We start from the raw sequence: 15,065 nt of genomic DNA, 5'->3' as shown, positions 1-15,065 counted from the left end.
TTGGTTTACACAAAGATTTGCTGACGTTATGGCTTCGGAAAGGGCCGCACATGCGTTCTTTTTTAAAACCAGCGAAAATGAGCGCTTTAGAACTCTTGAGATGCTGATACAACAATCGAACAGTGAAAACAAATGATTAAGATAAAAAGAAATCGCAGGAATGTTTCATTCTTTTCGAAAATAAGATGAATTCCTTTACTGAAAAAATTGGTATGGGGTATCATGTCTACAGAGACAACTTGAAAACAATTTATAAAAGTAAATATTGTCAAAAAAGAGAAGTTAAACACGCAACTTAGGAAGATGACTGGGTTTTGAGCAATCGGTTACAGAAATACAGCAACAGAAGAGGGAAGAAGATGTAGCATACGAAGAACGTTTAATAGAAGTCGAGTCGAACGTTTGGGAGGATAGTGATCAGGGCAAAGAAATAGTACATCGAGATTATATTCCCTTTTTTCTCGAGCAACGCAAAACACGGCTTCAGTAGCGTTACACATAGTTTTTCCAGTTGGGAGTTGTGAACCCTCTGCACACTATGTTTACTCGATTCTCGACTTAAAATATATTTGGTATCGCTAGTGGGAACAGGTAAATTCTCCACAATGTTATTTTAGTGCTGATTAGTAGTGATACGATAGTGCCGATAACAGATGTCCAGAGCTCTTCACGTTTAGGAGATAATTTTTGCATGTTAAAACTGTTAAGACTAGCCATGGAGGTAGCACAAACAAAATATTGAAAGTCTAAGCAATGCAACTACTTTTAGCTGCTGTAGCTGTTCGACCATTTACATTGCTTGCATTCACTAAATACAAATAGTACTTTAGACGTGTAATTAATTCTATATATACACACACTCTGACGACATTCAATACATGCTAGATATATACACATATTTTGACGCCACTAATACATGTTTAAGTAAATTAAAACGAAAAAGTTGATTGAAAAGGTGATTACCGCAACTGGTTTTCTAAAAAACAGTTCTCAATTGTTAAGCAGAAAATTCAATCCATTCATGAAAATAGAAAGCAAATCCTTGAGAGAAATAGTATAAGTAAGAGGGAAAATTAAAAATTTGAATATGTACAAGAAATTGACAAAATAATAATAAAAAAACAATAAATAAATTCTAAAATTCATCTTCTTTTAGAAAAGTTATTTTTCGTTTTATTTCTGATCATCCTTTGCAGGTGGCTTATCACTTTTCCACGGTAGTGTAGAATTTGAAACAGGTTGTTCGTTGCTACCATTCGAAGCGAAAGCATCATCACCATCCTCAGTGGTGGTACCGTTATTACCAGTGAATCGAGTGTTTTCCAACCTACCATTAAGAGAAAGTCTACATGAGACTAATTAGATGGTCCAGTCATTGTTAATTGACTACAAAAGGGTTGCCACCAAACTACCACTTAATGTCTTTTATGTATGCCCTTAAGTCGGTGGAATTCGGTCGGTGGAAGAGTTCCATTTTAAGCCAATTTAACAAGACGATTTAAAGAATGTTATAACGGAAATGAATTGATGACTTTCCTGTTTGTTTATTAATGATATCCATAGCATTATATTATAACACCTTATTTCACTTTTATTATCAATTTTTGTCTCTAAATAATCTTTCCCCTGATGATGAATCAAAAATTTCTGAGGTTATTCCCATCGCAATGATAAGCAAAACTATAGACGAGTTTGCTATATAATCTCTCAAAGTTTTTAGTCTGATGTTAAGTAACTGCTGGCTCAAAAATCGCTTTGAAGAGACTAGAATAAGTTGTTGTTAGCAAATGGCTTCCCCTTCTTGCTGGAGTTCCCCCAAAGATCTATACTTGCTCTTCCCTTTTTCAATATTTTCATAAAAGATTTTTTCTGGTTTATTTCACTCTCAGAACTTTGTAATTTTGCAAATGGTAATACGGTAAATTCCTGCAAGGATACCATATAACAAGTCATAGATATGTTACACTGATTTACTAATACTGCATAATTAGTTCACGAAAAATGTTTATTAGTTAATTTAAAGAAATATCAATATATCATGAGTAGTGTTAATAATTTTATATCGTTAGGAGGCCAAACAAATGTGGACTGCAACAATTGATCCACTTGGTATCTCGGTTGATACAAAACTAAATTTTGCCTCACATATCCAGAGTATTGTAGGCAAGTCCAGTAGGAAAGGAAAAGTACTTCAAAGGATCTCTCTATATACATCAGACAAAAAAATTTGTTAATTACTTTCATTTTTTTTTACTTCTCTAACTGTCCTTTGATATGGATGTTCTGTGGACGTGTCACAAACAATCTTATCAATCGTATCCACGAACCTTATTTGTACGGACAATACTTGCAGTTTTGAACACTTGCTAAGTATATTGCAAATGATGTCATCATTCATCTTATTAACCTACCATGGCGATGAAAGAACTAACTTTCTTAATGAAATGTCACCTGGTTTTATATGGCAGTCAGTTCGACTTTTTGTGAGAAACTTTCCATTTGTTCATGCAAAATTTGCACACCAACTCTCTAATTTTGTTAAGCCTCACTAATAATTTACTATTATTATTTTTCTTTTTTTGTATAGTCGATTTAAATTAGTTCTAAACAATTGTAAAACTAACTTTAAATATTAAAATACATACATACATACAAATCGTGGAGTTGTACATCCGAAAAAACAGAGCATAGAGCACTGCTTTTATATGGACAAGTTTAGAAATCGGCATTAATGCTTTGGTGGCAACCAAAAAATATTGAAAACGCTCACCTTGTGATCACTCTCTCATCTTCGTCACCAAATTTCCCTCCCATCAACATGGGTTCATCTACCAACATAACGTCAGATGTTGTAGACGGAGGGAAGGAAGATGTGGAAGGAGATTTCTTCTTAGTCGGTTTCGTATCTGACAAGGAGGGAGTTTTTCGTGGCTTGCGCTTTTTGGGTGCTTGTCCTCTACCCCCTAACATAAAATATCATAAAATTTATAATATTTATTAATATTAATTATTTATTAATATTTAAAGACAACACTTTCTTTGCACAAATCAATCAGACGTCCCACTTTAGCATGTTTTGATACAAGTATTTGTTCAGCTCCGACATTTTTATTTTGTTTGGAAGACATAACAAGTGTCAGAAAATGTAACAAGCAAACTGGTGATTCCAGACTACACTGGAGTTCACTTCTATATTTTCACTTTAAAAATTTCGCTGGTATGATAGCCAGTATGGACCAGCGATGACATGTGAGCCTAATGTTGTTGTCAATGTTAGTCAACACGTTGAAAAGGTTTGCAAACAATAAATGTTTTTCTTACGATTTGACCACATTCTCGCTCTCTGTTCGTAATCTAAAAAATAATAGGCAAATAATTTATCAGCTTTAAAATTTATTCGCTAAAACTTTTCGTAAACATAAAGGAATTATAACAAAACCGTTATAACAAAGGTTTCACTTAAATCCACACACAGTCGAATAGGTTGGCTGCATAGCAAACTGCAAAAAATTCGCCATTGTTAACAGACGAACATTCAAGATTTGCATCGCAAATGAACATCGCACGACACTCTTGCTTCTGTTAGAAAAAGGGATGGAACTAACCTTGCGTCATCAGGTGTGCTTGCCACTTCTCATATAAAACGGTTTTCAAAGCATCTAAAGGGAGATAATCAACATTAAGAACCAACAATTTAGATTCAACAATGTCAACAGTATATATACGTAAATAACACAACATACCTTTCGGGCTTATCCCACTGGACTTATGGCGTGACATCAGTTCTTGCATTGGCTCTAGTATCACTCCCATCTATAATATCACAATGCATAACCAGAAGTTCATTTGTCGTGTGGAGAACAGAATATTGGGTTACAAAGTCAAACTTTTACATTTATCTAGCAAGATCAAGTCACTTCATTTGAAAACTATTGCTATACCAAACTTACCCTCAGATATTCCAAAGTTGCAGACGACAATCCAGACTCAGTTATGTTATTAGAAAGTGCGTCCAGTTTCGTTTGATCGCCTTTGCATTCTAACAGGGCGGATTTTGGAATTAATTCAGCATTTTCTTTAATTTGAAACTTCCAATTTCGAATACGCATAAAATCATCAAATGAAAATTCTATTGAAAGATGGCCATTTGTGTGGACCTGCAGGAGAAACAATAAATCACTACAGACAATATTTGTTTTGCATGTATATACATAAAGATAAAAAAGATCCTTTTTGTCTGTGTTTTTACAGTCTGTCTAAAGCCTATAGGAGGTACGATACAACATTTTTAGGCAACAGTAAAAAATTCAATTTTGTTACAACTGCCTTAAAACTAATCATTTTACAGGCAAAACTTCCATCAAAAACAAGGATAGCATTTGGCATAACATACTGTGTTCTGATTGGCTTAATACAAAAAATGTTAAAATGTTGAAGTACCTTTGTATCTGTTGGCTTCGTGTAGTGTGTCACCATAGAAGCCTGTTTACAGTCTAACGTAACTGTGGTGTTCATATAATTCTCTTTACTGTCAAACACAAGAAAATAAACTTTTGAAACACCACCAGTGTATAAAGAACGAAAATATCGTGGAATCAGACGTCGATGAACAGCTAAATATAAAACATATGAATAACTATAAAAAGAGCACAAGAGCAGCAAAGTAGATGGTAAATAAGGTTTCTGGAACAATGGACACCAATTGTCTAAAACAATGGAGAGCAATTACCTTAGTCCTGGCTACGGTTCAAGGTCCATGTTTGGCAATTAAGGCTGTATCTTCTATGTTCTATTGTCTTCGCTAGTTACATAGCTTCCTGGCACATCTAGCTAGCAAGATCTACTGGCTAGGTAATTAAAATGTCCCACCGTTCCAGTATTTCCTTTTGTAAGTTGTTGTCCATCGAGTAAACATCTTATTGATATCTAGCTACGAGCTTTTCTCCCTAATTTTTTAACTATTGTTTCAGTTCTCTGTATAAATATATCAAATGCTGTGTATACCCCATTTCAAAAAGTATTTTACTTGTAAAGTATCTTTTTAACGGCATTTTGTTTTACAACATGGAATTCAGACCGATTCTTACAATTACGCCTAAACGAAAGGCTGAGGGTTTAAAAATACCAGATGCACCAAGGAAAAGAAAACCTAACAGATCTGATGCGGCTAAACTATTTGATGGTAGAATTTCACAATGGAGAAAAGTGAACAATGCACAAACAGAAATTTCGAAGCATAGGGTCCCTACGTTGGAAAACAATACATTCATAATGCTGCGTCAAGGATCTATGATGAAAGGACAAACTGATAACGCGATCGTTATTCATGGAACTTATATTTAAAAGTTGATCAATAACTTGGGAAAATGTATTGATGTTATTAACAAGAAGTCAGAAGAAAAACAAAATAAGGAGACAACAAATGAGCAGATGAATGACACAATCAACTATGAAACTGGTACAGAGGCTAATCCTATTGTTATTGATGAATCTGGAACCAAGTCAAATCCAATTGTTATTAACGAATGGGATATCGATTCTGCCCAATCATTTTATCGTAAAAAGTTAGCTGATATATACTTTCGAGAAATGAAACAAAAAATTTGCGAATTTATTGAAGAAATGTGTGAAGGATGCTGTTTCGATTCCCCAAGTCAACGTGACCACAATTGCTTGTCTTATGATAAGAGTGTAGTTTTCAAAGGATGTTTTGATGAAATTCTACAGCGGGTGAAGAACGATGATGCATATAAGGAGTGCTTGGAAATTTCGCTTGAAAATCAACATGAATATTCTGGAAATGTGAACATTACATATGAACAGTTGGAAAATGATAACAAATGGAAGTCGGCTGTGGAAACTCTATTTAGTGATTATTTTAAGAATATGTAATGTTAGATATGTTATTAAAGCATATTGAACGTCAGTATGTACTACTAAGCAACAGTTTGATGTTAACATTCGCAGACAACAAAACATCTAGTTTCAAAGTTAACCTACTAAAACCAATTGAACTGGATCCTACAAAGTGGGAGGTTGCTCTGTCAGAAATACAATTTCCTCATTCATGGTATAATATCAGGGGAAGGTCACAACACAATAGGGAAAAATATGAAAAATCCAACCATGGAAGAATAAATATTTTATTTTCCCCCCTGAATGGGGAAGAATATTAACACTTAGAACGAAAAAAGAAAAAAGGTATTGACACGTATAGAAGACGATAGTTCATATCACCTTTTCTATCGTACAGAGTTGAAAGTTCCCAGTGGACATTATTCATCTGTCCAACAGGTCATTGAAAAGTTGGAAAAAAACACAGGTCAAATTGTTGAGACAGACAAAATATCATTTCAGTGAACGTTCGAATAGCACATCCAATCAAATGGAAAGAGAATGCGAATTGAAATTTGATAATGCTAGTAGCGAATGGCACATTGTCTCGGATTTAAAACAAACAAACTTATAGATTCATCAATTGGAGCAGCGAGGGGAATGTCAACTTCCACTACTCAACGTTATAGTATTATCTATTGCTACAAAACATCATTCAAAACCAAAATACTGGCGATTTCAACGTACCTCCTACGTGTTATACCTGTTCAGTCCAACTATGGTGAATATGTATGCAAAAGTTATGACAGATCATATTTTCTACCATTAACCAGAGGAAACATACAAGTTATAAATATAGATTTAAGAGGTGACGCAGGAGAATTGATTTCAATTGAGTCATGGAAGGTGAAAGTGAAGACGAAAACAAGCAAAGTTTTATAGTTAGTCATGAGACACTCAAATTATTTCCTCCATCATACACTCTACCATTTGTCACAATATGGTGCAGGGATACCTGTTTTTCGAGGTGGTGCTATACAAAGAGGGTATGAACTTGGTGGAATATTTTGTGGATTATTACGAAGTGCTGCACCTTTTCTCAATAAGGGATTAATCGACGTTGGAAAAAGAGCTGTGAAAACAAGCATGGAAACACTAAGTGACATGGCGAAGGGGGAGAGTGCTAAGGTAGCACTCAAAAGAAGAGCAAACAAGTCTAAATGAAATGGTTGCAACAGCTCTGCATAATAAAACACGAAAAGCAACATCCAATTTCCTCATTCGTCCTCAGTCTGTGAAAGGTAAAGCATCTTCGAAAAAGAGAAATGCGAGACATTTGGTATAATTTAAGGTATGGCTAAAACAAATTCAAGTCATCTTGAATGCACCTTATCTGATACAACAGATGCTGCTGTTGCACTAATAAATTATCCTATTTCATTGCTATTCAGTCAAGTAGATGCGAGTATCGGAGGAAGTATTATTTCCCTAACACCTACTCATATAGAGCTTTTATCAAAACATTGTTGAACATTATGGAAAAGAAGCTAAAAAGAGTCAATTGACGATGAGATTGTTTGAAAAGGATACTAGTGGACATATGGATGCAAGCAATGCAGCAGCTGGAGATAACGCTGGTTTAGTGAAAAGACAGGTATACAATTGTTGGGCTTTCAGGAAGATTACATTGTCATATATTCAATCAAGGTCACCTGTTGCTTAATAGCCTATCTCTTAAGATTACACTACATAGAAATAAGGATGCTTTTCATTTAATGACCAATGGAGATAATCCTGATTTCAAAGTAACGTTTGTGGATGTGTCGCTACGATTACAAAAATTACAACTCACTCCTAAGAAATTTGAAATGATACAAACTAGTTTGGAGCGAACTCCCGCCTGTTATCCAATCAATCACGTTCAAATTAAAGCACACTCTTTGGCCACTGGTTTAACAAGTTTGAATTGAGACAATGCTTCTTGGAAAACTACCCAATCGTTTATTCATCACATTCACAGACAATGATGCTCATACAGGTTCCTACGTGAAAACTTTAAATTTTAACTTTAAACATTTCAATGTTACATCCATTGGTGTTTATGTCAATGGGGACTCACTACCAGCTAATCCCATGAAGTTAATTTTCCCGACAGTTATCTCACGAAATTAATTAACACATTTTTAACACTCTTTTTTCCCCCAAGGTGTTATAAATGTTTCTGAAGTTGAAAGTTATTATAATTGTTTATTAGGGATTATCACCATTGTGTTGTAAATAATTTCAGAGCTGTATACTGTATACTATTAGTAACAGTTGGTGCGAGAAAAAAAATTTATATACATATAACATGAATTGTTATCATGAACCTATAAACAAATGTAATAATATACAAATTCTCTGTTTACTCAAAAAGAAATTGTCTGTAGCAGTCACCTTGGCTTTATTCATAGAAAAATCCAGCATTTTTTCCAGCAACAAAATCAAATCTATTGTTAATGTACTTCGATAACTTTACAGCTTCCGACACAAATAAATATACTCAGCTAATTTTTTCACCATTACTATAGTTGAATATTTTCCTTCTGTAATTACTCCAATAAGAACAGATGAATTTGTCTTCAATATACCAGAAGTCTCAACATGATATATAACATAACATATATAACGTTTACTGTTAGTCTTTTTAGTTTTCTCATTTCCAGATAGTCACCTTTATTTGAATATTCACTCCAAATTGATAAAAGGCTATCAAAAACTTTATCCTCAACATAACAAGACTTTGCTCTCAAAGTGGTTTCTTGTGCGTGAATCAGCTTTATCATCGAAAAAAATATATCTTGAATTGACTTTATACCTTTCATTCCAAAAACAGCCAACTGATCATTGCAATAGCAGGAACGAATGACACAAGTGTTTTTCTGGATCACCTTCTCTAGCATACACTACTTTTTGATTCGATAGACTCTTTGCAAACTGTTTACCTCAAGTTAAAAAACGCTGTGTACCATTAGAAAGTTTAGTAGCGATTTTCAAATGAATATAATTTAGATGATCATTTTTCTCTTAGATAAAGAGTCTTTTTATAGGGGTAATTCATTAGCTAGGAAGCTAGCTATCTAGGGAGATTTATATAGAGAACTGAAACAATGATTAAATAATTAGGGAGAATAGCTCGTAGCTAGATATCAATAAGATGTTTAATTATAATTACTTGAGAGACAACAACTTATAAAGGGAAATACTGGAACAATGGATAGCTAGCAATCCAATGAGACATTTCAATTACCTAGCCAGCAGATCTTGCTAGCTAGATGTACCAGGAAGCTAGGTAACTAGCAAAAACAATAGAACAATAGAAGATATTTTTAAAGAAAAAGCCTGATTTTTTAACATTTCTTATTGAAAGCCCTAACAAAATTACAAAAATTTAATTTTGAAGTTGTTGACTTTTGTTCTATAAAATACCGAAAAAAATTATTTGGGCTAACTTTACCCTTTAATTTTGTGAGAGAACTTTTTGTATTCCATAGTAAAGTAAAGTATCTAGAGGGACAGAAGATTAGGAGAATATTTGGATTTTGTGCTGAGAAACTGCTATCAGGGAAAAACTATGAAGAGGGCCACTTTAAACCAGGGATGAAGGACATTATGGTGGTTTACAAATTTCACCAAATTATAACCAATTAGTATTACCTAAAAGGCTCCATGTTTCCAATCATGACATTTGGAATATTCTTATTAGTTTCTTGATATAAATTTCCATTAACTTTATTAACCAAGTGTCTCAAGAAAAAAGAAGTAACAAAGAGCCTACTATATCTTCTTTGGTGGCTACCATCTTTATACTGGATAGTAAGGGTAGCATCGTCTTCAAAATACTCATTTATTAACTCATCCCACCAAACTTGCTCAGCTTTCTAAACAAAAGCGGAAGTTTAATTTCAAGTTTGCGAAATTTAAAAAAAAATAAAGATAGTCTGGTGACAAACAATGGCCTATTGTTTTATGCTTTTGCAAGCAAATAAAGCTTGAACCCAGACCTCCGATCCTGCACAGAAGTTCAAAATGGCGTATAATTGCCTGTATGTTTTGGTTTGATTTCATAACAGTTTAATGTTTATTCTAATATGCCTGGGAAAAATTGCGCAATATTTGGTTGTTTCACTTCCAGAAGGCATAAGGATATAAGTATTTTCAAAGTTCCTTTGCCAAATAGTGATTTCAACAAGACATGGGGTGAGATAAGAAATTGGTCAACATCATAACAAAGGATCATGTGATTGATAAGCAGCTGAGAAAGCGTATTGATACCTTCAAGTTATATATTTGTAAACATCATTTCTCCCCTGATCAACTTTATGTTTACCCTACACGAAAGACACTAAAAGAAGGGGAAATACCATATCTGAACCTTCCTAAAAAAAGTTTTCAAACTGTCACCAATAGTAGTTAAAGTCGTTCAACCACTTCTATACAAAAGCGTGAGGAATTCCTAGTTTTTCAAGATTTATCTCCGCCACCATGTCCTTCCACAATTTATAAAAGTTTTTCTGATTCTAAACAACGCATCATGAAACTTTCTTTAAGTAAAAGTTGGCATGTTGATGTGCAGGATACTTTAGTCATTGTTACATGTTTTACCACAGATCATATCCTACCAAAGTATGAAGTATTTATAGACCAATCATTAGCATTTTTCATCAGGGTTTATGGTTGGATGTTGCCTGATGACCATGTTTTTTATTTGTTATACAATCAGACATTTTATAACAGTACACTTTCAAGTTTTATTTCTGAATTAACCAATAACTACATATTATGTGGAGATATTACTATGCTTGATCCTGGTAAAGAATTTAACTATCCACCAACATGAATACTACCGGTCTAATGATTGCAGGATGCTGCTATCCACAAATGACAAACATCCATGTTTACAGTGTGTTTCTCACAACATAAAGGTTATGTATAGTGACACTCGAAAAGAAAAAAAGATGCTTGAACCAGCTAAATTGAAGGTACCAATTAAATCTACCCCCCCTGAAAGGATAAAATTAACTCTGCAAAATCAAAGACTAATTGTAAGAGATTGGAAAAGGAAATTGCAGAAATAAAAAATGCTTTAGAAAGTCACTCTGAAAATGTAAGTCCTGCGTTAAGTAAAGATCTAATATCTATTTTTACTGGTTGTGACAGAGAGGCTGTTCCACCTTTTATGAAGTTATTTTGGGAGGAACAACAAAAGTATGTGCAATCTTCTAGTCCACATAGTGTCAGATACCATCCTATGATCATCAAATACTGTCTGAATCTAGCTGCTAAATCTTCCTCTGCATATTCCGACTTGCAATTTGGTAAAAACACTGGTTATGGAATATTAGTCCTTCCCAGTTTGTGTACTTTGCAAGGTTACTGAAACGACATTCACCCAACCAGACGATTTAACTATCAAATTATTGAAAATCTTTCTAAGAAAACAGCATTATTTTCAGCACCTGAGAGATTTGTCACCATACTATTTGACGAGATGAAGATACAGGAAGATTTGGTGTGGGATAAGTACACATGTGAGCTAATTGGTTTTGTGGACCTAGGTGATATTAATACAAACTTTGCAACACTCAAAAATGTAAAAGAATTAGCATCCCACGTCCTGTTTTTCTTGTTAAAAGCATCGTAAACCCATTGTCATTCAGTTTTGCTACCATCAACTTATGCCTATTTTTTGATAAACAGTTTCTTATTTAGAGCAAATAAATTTAAAAGTTATTGCTGCTTTTTAGAATGCACAAGCTATTATGTGGGGAGTAAAAAAAAAACGTAGTGTATCGTTCCATCAACCTATATGCTGCAAATAAACGTTTTATATATTTTTTTGCCTATGTACCCCATCTCATTAAAACAGCTCGCAATTGTCTGTTCAACTCTGGTTCTAGTAGAGCAACACGGTACATGTGGAACAGTGGGTTTTTTGTACTTTGGAGTCACATATCTCAGTTATATCATGAAGATCTTGAAAGTGGCTTAAAGTTAGTGCACAAGTTGACGAATGATCACATAAATTTGACACCTTATTCTAAAATGAGAGTCAGTTTGGCTGCACAAGTACTAAGTGAAACAGTTGGAAATGTAATTTATGAGTTTGGTCCACCTGAAGCAGCTGGCATTGCACAATTTTGCATCATGATGGATAGGTTTTTTGACTGCCTTAATGTTGAAAGCACTGTTGACCATGAATTGAAGAGAAAACCATTTTCAAGACCATATGAATCCATCGATGACACCCGTTTCACCTTGTTGGACGATTTTCTCTCTTATTTCCAATTATGGAAGGAATCGATTAAAGAACGCAATGATCATCCTTATACTGCACAAGCAAGATTGAATATGTTCATCTCTTGGCAGACTTATGAAGGATTACAAATAACTGTACATTCCTTTAAAGAAGTCTGTAAATTCTTACTTGAACATGGCGTATGCCATATTTTGTCAGAAAGATTTTGCCAGAATGATATAGAAAATTATTTTGGCAGACAACATACTATTGGATCACGCCGTGACAACCCATCAGTGAGAGATGTAGGCTATAATGATAACACAATCAAAAGCCAATTTTCTGTACAACCAATTGCTGGAAATGTTTGTGCCTCAGGTAGTAGCAAATTTAACCTTATTGATGATAGTCCATTGCCAAAAAGAAAGAAAAACTCTCAATAGATGCTACATCTCGGACATGGATTAAAAATGTCAAACCGGCTATTTTTATAAAAAAAACATTACATTGGCTATCAATATTTTTGGTCACATTCTTCAGCCCCCTTTATACTGGGGACTGGAGGGTTCTAGCAGAAAACAAAATTTTGTAGCTACACATTGTATTTACTTCACCTAGAACTTTTTGCAACTCTACAAATTGAAAAATATTTGGAAAAAAACTTGCAATCAGTGATTTCATAGTTTTGTATTGCTCACTGACAACATTTGGCGTTATCGACAAAACCTGTGAATAACTGTCGTTCCTAATTTTGGCGCTCTAAGACAGGTTAAGCAAGAATTTGCCATTGATTTCTTAATAATAATAAAGTTTAAATAAACAATGTAAAGAAATATATCAGGCATATAGAAAAATATAGAATAAAACATAAGTTATATAGCTTTTTTGACAGTTTCTTTAATCCAGGACTTTTGTATTAGCTCTAGCAGTTCTTTAGTATTAGCTGTTTTCTTCTAGTTCTTTAGTTCAACTCTCAAAGCACGTTTTTTTGAATTCTGTTTAGCAGCCTTGTGTTTTTCACGAATATCTTTAGCATATGAAAAGGTGCAAACTTTAGTAGCAATGTAAACATATGCTCCAACAAGTTTAAACTAACTTCTTCATCAACTTGTGGCTCCACTTGAAGGGTTTTTTAGCATCTTGTGGACTATGTTGTGACATACCAATTTGGTTTGGAAATTAATATATAGTTGATAACCGAAATATTTGTTCACATTTAACGAAAACTGCTTGCATTTTTTTTGTTTACCCTCTACAAACCTCCACGATCATGAATATTAATATATGTCTGAGAATCATTGTTATCAACCTTACATGCTTGCAGCAGTGCAATAAATTGTGTGCGATTTGTTAAAGTAGCCTTTGAAAATCGAAACCTAGAATGTAGTTTGTGAAGAATATATCCACCAAGATAATCTAAACTTTTGAGCTCTTTTTCTGAAATTTCTGCCACCTGTAGGTCTTTGGGTGTATCTTTACCAATGCCTGATAAATGGGTCAACATATGATTTGCCGCTTCTACAAGTAAAAAACTGCTAAATCGTGTTTCTTCAAATTTTGATGGTAGGATATTTTCCTACAACATGCCATAAAAATACATGTAAAAATCTTCAGCATCCCCAGAATATTTTTCAATCATTGGTCTGAACTTGTTCCATAGTTCAATAGCATCATCAGTTGAAAATAAAAAATTTTCTTTCAGACAAACACAAATCTTTAAAGCATGAATCAGCACATTTATTTACAATTAATTTTAAAGTTAAGGGGTGAAATTTCTTCAAACATTGTTCTTCCTTTGACAGCTGTGGTATGAAGAACTAGAGTCACAAGAATTTGTTGTGATAGTTACTGATGTATGTTTAACATTACAATGACCAGGTTGTGATTAACAAATTATTTCGCAATGTTGACAACGATAAACAGCTTTATTTTTGTCGCTATCTATTACTTCAGAAACTACAGCGTTCAAATCTGCATTAAAAATTGCATCATCATCAAGAAAACCAGCATCAATTAACTAAACAAGTCATCAAGGTCGTCACCAGCTAAGTACTCTTCCTGTGCTGAAGCCGCCATGTTTAACTTTCGTGCAGTTTCGGAGGGTCATCCTACCCAAGTTAAGGATACCTTGCGTAAACAATGTCGGAGGTCCTTACCTCTAGACTATCTTTTTTTCTTATGACTATGCTTGAACTGATGGTATATCATATAAGATTAGAGCTTTATGCATGAATAAAAAATACGTTTTTGTTATGGCTCACTTACAAAAGTTTGCTTGCAAAATGCAAACATTTAGCAGTTACTAAAACTTTTGTCATTTTACTTTCGGAAATACATAAAAGAATAGCAAGTAGTGCTACAAATTGAGAAACTGGAATGTACTATGCTTTTCGTATCAGATAAAACAAACACTTTTACCTCTGTGTGTTGCTGTAGTCGTTTGTTAAACTCATGTATCTTGTAATCTGGCTGCAAACAGTATGGGTTGGATCTTCTAAACAACAAACAACTATTGTAACACAAGCCGACCAGGGTTGATTGTTTAAAAGTGTGTAAAAAAACACTGACCTGTGGTTTTGTAGTGCTGTTGGCATGTTGCCTATTCTTTGCATCACTAAGCACAACTGGATTTATTCAACATGATCCATTCAACAGCGTCATTCCATGTTACTAGTTATTTATATTTCTAATTATTGTTGTTAATGAAACAGAATGTTACTCACAAATTAAACAGAACAGAAACTCGATGAAAGCTATCAAATATCAGGTAAACTTATATGTTGAGCTTTTTGCTAACAAATAATATCATTAATGCTTGATCGAGGATTCTTAATTTCCAGGCATAAAATCAAAAAATACCTTTTTAAGTAAAAAACAAACACAAACAAGACTTAAACAAGTGCCTTTTGGAGGGTTACTTAGGAGGGTTTTAATGAAAGGAGTTCTTAGTTAA

At 33.9% G+C, this 15,065-nt stretch overlaps 1 protein-coding gene across 3 annotated transcripts; it reads right to left on the bottom strand.

Annotated features, from left to right (window-relative positions):
- Positions 1-822: 822 nt before the first annotated feature.
- On the bottom strand, positions 823-14,840 carry LOC130644338 (LIM domain-binding protein 2-like). 3 transcript variants are annotated; one of them, XM_057449896.1, is made up of 10 exons: positions 14,681-14,840; positions 14,531-14,606; positions 9,653-9,755; positions 4,441-4,613; positions 3,951-4,157; positions 3,744-3,813; positions 3,606-3,659; positions 3,322-3,354; positions 2,771-2,963; positions 823-1,345 (listed from the first exon to the last, which is right to left on the bottom strand). In XM_057449896.1, exons 1-10 carry the CDS (start codon positions 14,722-14,724, stop codon positions 1,174-1,176), a joined length of 1,125 nt encoding a protein of 374 aa, XP_057305879.1. In that variant the 5' UTR covers positions 14,725-14,840; the 3' UTR covers positions 823-1,173. The 3 variants fall into 3 exon arrangements, with proteins under 3 accessions (XP_057305879.1, XP_057305881.1, XP_057305880.1); XM_057449898.1 differs by having other exon boundaries at positions 823-1,327; XM_057449897.1 differs by having other exon boundaries at positions 14,531-14,603; positions 14,681-14,824.
- Positions 14,841-15,065: the final 225 nt, after the last annotated feature.

This window comes from Hydractinia symbiolongicarpus, chromosome 5 (genome assembly GCF_029227915.1).
Source record: "Hydractinia symbiolongicarpus strain clone_291-10 chromosome 5, HSymV2.1, whole genome shotgun sequence".
NCBI lineage: Eukaryota > Metazoa > Cnidaria > Hydrozoa > Anthoathecata > Hydractiniidae > Hydractinia > Hydractinia symbiolongicarpus.
Note: the sequence above shows the minus strand (reverse complement) of the source record. Positions and strands in the feature narration are given on the sequence as shown.

Coding starts and splice junctions, on each gene's coding strand:
- LOC130644338 (XM_057449896.1), bottom strand. CDS start 14,724: ATGCAAAGAATAGGCAACATGCCAACAGCACTACAAAACCACAG. Junction 14,607..14,680: donor ACAGCACTACAAAACCACAG/GTCAGTGTTTTT, acceptor TTTGTTGTTTAG/AAGATCCAACCCATACTGTT. Junction 4,614..9,652: donor TAGCCACCAAAGAAGATATA/GTAGGCTCTTTG, acceptor TTTTATATTTAG/CTGTTCATCGACGTCTGATT.